Source organism: Poecilia reticulata, linkage group LG17 (genome assembly GCF_000633615.1).
Source record: "Poecilia reticulata strain Guanapo linkage group LG17, Guppy_female_1.0+MT, whole genome shotgun sequence".
Lineage (NCBI taxonomy): Eukaryota > Metazoa > Chordata > Actinopteri > Cyprinodontiformes > Poeciliidae > Poecilia > Poecilia reticulata.
The window spans coordinates 14,164,663-14,169,075 of NC_024347.1; the positions used below are offsets into that span (position 1 = coordinate 14,164,663).

Consider the following 4,413-nt stretch of genomic DNA (forward strand, 5'->3'; position numbering starts at 1 on the left):
AGAACGCCTTGGGATTCCCCCGGAGGAGCTGGAAGAAGTGGCTGGGGAGAGGGAAGTCTGGGCCTCCCTTCTGAAGCTGCTGCCCCCGCGACCCGACCCCGGATAAGCGGAAGAAAATGGATGGATGGATGGATGGACTTCCAATGATTCACTTCCTGCTAAAGAGCCCCCTGGTGGTTCCACATAAAATCTGCACCGGACTATAAACCGGATGGTTCAAAGCTTAGGAAAAARTGTAGCGGCTTATAGCCCGGAAAATACGGTATTTGGGAACTGCATTGAATAGTAGTTGTAATACAAAGAGTGAAAGTCAAACATAAGTTGTTCCTATAAGAATGCAGTGTTCAATTGCTTACAGAGTGATTTTTATGGCAAGGTAGTGAAGAAAAATYGTCAGTGCTAGAAGGGCAGTAGCTCTGTAATTTATACCTGGATATTGCCTCAAATTATTCTGCTGAAAATGTTGGGTAGGCAAAATATTGAACTAAATATTTAATTTTATGTAAAATACCCCAATTAGTAAATAGGAAGTGAAGAACAAAGATCATAGACATCACACCACAGCCCACTGTTTACAGAAGCAATAGAGAATGACGCCGTGTATGAATCGAATTTAAAGTTGTTGAGCAATGCATGAAACTGTCACCCCAAAAACTCATTTAAATGTGCTTTGTTGTCTTTCCACTGATTCAAAATGTCAGCATTTCTTGCTTTAGCCATTGTTTACATCTGGATGAAATGTGCCTTAAGTTTTCTGACTGGAGAGTTTTTTGAAAACGATCAGCTGGGTATCCAATTATGTACCACATGGAAGTGGTAAAAATCAGACTTTTTTTTGTGTTGCTTTTTTTGGTAGGTGAAAAGATTGGAAATGGACTGTTCAGTGTGCCAGTCAGATATGAAGCATACTAAGGGAAGAAATCTGGTTTGGGTTGCACTTGTGACRGTAACAACTTTGTTATTTTACTAATGCTATTACTGATCAACATATGAAAAGCTCAAATTACAGTACATGTCAACTACAGTCCTATATTTCAGATGAGTTGAAACGGAGGCAACATTAATGAGCAGGTGCACATATCAGGACCCCCAACACTTTTCATATTGTGCTCTATCATATGATAGAAAGTATAATCTGATCTTGACTGTAGACAAAACAACGGAGATGATTCTAGCTTTCAGGAAAACCAGGACTAGGTCAAATGCTGAATTAATTCCAGAAGAAGAGGTGGTGAAGGAATATGAATATTACAGTGACAGCATCAGTAAAACTGTGTACAAGACGGGACAGTGCAAACTGTACTTCTTGAGGACACTTAAACACTTCAGTGTTTTTGGGAAGTTGCTKGATGCCATTTATGCATGTGTTGTGGAGAGTGCAATCTCTTCTGCCATAATCTGCTAATTTAGCACCATCAGAGTCATTGACTTTTAAAATGCTCAAAATATCTAATAAACAAGGTTTGCTAAGTTCTAGGGACTRTTCTAGAGCAATAGAGATGACCGTGCAAACAAGGATTGTTAATAAAATGATGAACATTACAAGCATCCTTGAGCATTGTTTGTATGACACAGTCCTACAACAACAAAGTGACACCTTGGGACAATTTAGAATGAACTCGGTAGTATCGTTGTGGGGATGGATGGATTAATGGATGGATGGATACAATGAGCTAAGTGCAAAATACTATGGCAGTGCAATATTCTCTATTATTTCCTAATTAACAATCCACACTTGTAGCCCCTGATTAGTACCAAACCAAGACATAATTCCCAGTAATCCTTTTTGAACATGTTCTATTCAGMCTCAAACTAATGGACTGCAGGGCTCCCAATGTGTGTTCTTCTGTGAAGTCTTCATAATAACAAGAGGATGTACTGTAGCATCAGAACATTTGCCAAAATCTGAAATGTTATATTGGGTAACATGTCAGAAAACTARGAAACTTTTATTAATAGCAATCATATCTTGAAACTTGTTGTAAACCCTGTGCATTTTCATGTTGTCACTTTGATTAAGAAAAAATCTTCCCTAAACATGCAGGTGGTTTTGTATGGCTTTTGAGGGTTTCTTTCTTCTCTAGATGTATTATTTCTTATGTCTTATGAATTTTATGAATTAAGTGAATATATCGTGGGCTGCATAGTTGTTAGAGTTGTTGTCCTGCAGTAAGAAGGTCATAAGTTTAAATACCAGCCTGGGTCATATGATGACATATAGCAATATGTCATCATAGACAGTATAATGACCACTGGAGATGGGCACCAGCCCACCTGCAACCCTGCAAGGAAAAGCTGTTATAGATAACGGATGAGTAGCTGGATGGATGAATATATCATGATTATATTTACTGGTAATATGAACATGCAAAAAAGTTAAAAGAACATGTTGAATCTCAAACCAAAGATGACACTGAGTGTTATAACATGTTTGGCTTGCAGAGTTTTGTCAACCAATATTGCCATTGTTATGCCAAAGCCAAAACTTCCCTAAATGGAATACTGCTTAATAAAAAACATTGAAAACCATTTGAAGCCTTACAAAGCTTCCTTTTGTTTGATTTGCTAAAAGAAGTTCCACCCCACAAAACCTTAAACAAGGGTTTGGGTTTTATTGATGCAATAATAATCAAGACAAAAGCCTCTTAGAATAATGCTGGCRAAAGTGCAGAATGTGTATGAACTGTGATTTCTTTACAAACACAGTTGTAAAAAAGAAAATCTCAACCAYCGGCTTCTTAGCAACGTTTCAGTTTGCGGTGATGCAGACTGATCAACTTCTTAATCTTTATTTTCATCCTTTTTGTTTCATTTGACTTGAAGTTTTGGAAGACCTTTCCCCTTATGCGTAAGAAACAGAATAAAACATGTGGATGTCAACTAAGCACCACCACAGGGAAACCTGTGTCCTAGCATTTGCAAGTTTGATTTACTGAAATGCATTAACCARGTCATATATCCTATTTAATCAGTTATTATYGTGACCTCTTTGACAACACAGATTAGAACATTTGTATAATCTGAATTCCAATAATCAAGCTGTTACTTGAAAAGGTTGTCTCAGCGCCACGGGTAAGTGGCAAATGATCAAGGAGTAAAGTAGCTCTGGCTTCAGAGTAACGACATATGATTGAGTTGATGAAATCATAAATCTTCAACTTATGCTGACATATGACCATAAGTCATCATAGATGACATATATGATGTAATATATATGTCATCATATATTATGCGTTTACCAAGTCATATATATGATGTCATATATATGTCAGCATATATTATGCGTTTACCAAGTCATATATATGATGATATATGTATGATGACATTTTGTTAAATGTTAAATTTAAGATAMATTTTAAAAACAAAATGTTCAATTTAATAAGAAAAATATTTTTCACTCATTTGTCAGCATGCCCTGACCTAAGGAAATCACAATATGAGACAGTCCCAGTCATTTTAAACATCCAATATGACCAATCCATATCTGTTGCTTTGGTGCTCCCTCCTTCACTCCCATCTCTCCTAGATGTCATATGCACTTTTGACYCCTGCATATTAAGAAAACCAAACTTTTACTAAGGCTAACCTAGACACGTTTAATCTAACCTATGGGTGTTTGGATATATTTGCTTAAATACGTAAATAAATTTAAAAAAAAAAAACAGCATGCCATGCCACTCACTAAATGATGCTTACATGTGCGCCCGCTGAGGCGTTCCTTTTCTCCACCAGACTTACCTTTGTATGGTTTCTCCGGCACCAGGTGAAGCGGTCCGATGTATCGCTGCTGGAAAGCGGCTCTCACTTCATAACAGGTATGCTTATCCGCCTCGATTGCGTTCACTGCGAAAATTACCAACGCCAAAATCCTGACGGAGTCAAAAGAGTTGACGCGTGGGCATATTCCTCGGGACATTGCCGCATCTCACACCAGGTATCCTCGCAGATGACCAGCTGTAGTCTGACCGTAAGCTGTCTGGCAGTGTTGAAAACGGAATTGCGAACGTGAAAAGCGACGGCTCGAGCGAACATCTGACAGACCTTTCTAACTGAGTCTTACATTATCGGTTGGGATGAGAGAAAGCGCGCCGCAAAGACAGGGGAGGTTTGGTGTCGTACAGAGGAGGAGTGGTGTCTTCTGAAGCCAGTCTGTCCCGCGTTTGGCACTTTGCAGCAGTTGACTGCATGTTGGCTGTGCCTGTTTCCAAAGTGCTGCGCATATTCCCCTCCCTGTCCTCTATATGTCGGCTGAACATCAACACTAAATGGCACTATAGTAGACTTATGGGACTTTTCACTTCATGTATATTRGATATGATATTTGGAGGGTAAAAGTAAACCTCTACAGTAAAGGAGAAAATGTTATGTGGTTATTGTAACGTCCGCAATGTCACTAGATTACTTTCCTGGCAC

General features: G+C 38.6%; 1 protein-coding gene across 2 annotated transcripts in view; it reads right to left on the minus strand.

Moving 5' to 3' along the window:
* gpc5c (glypican 5c) overlaps positions 1-4,192 on the minus strand; it is a 100,471-nt gene extending 96,279 nt beyond the window's left edge. For both annotated transcript variants that reach the window (XM_008433801.2, XM_008433800.2), the window contains exon 1: positions 3,739-4,192. In XM_008433801.2, coding sequence (XP_008432023.1) covers positions 3,739-3,916 — 178 coding nt within the window. In that variant the 5' untranslated portion in view covers positions 3,917-4,192. The remainder of the gene's footprint in view (positions 1-3,738) is intronic.
* Positions 4,193-4,413: the final 221 nt, after the last annotated feature.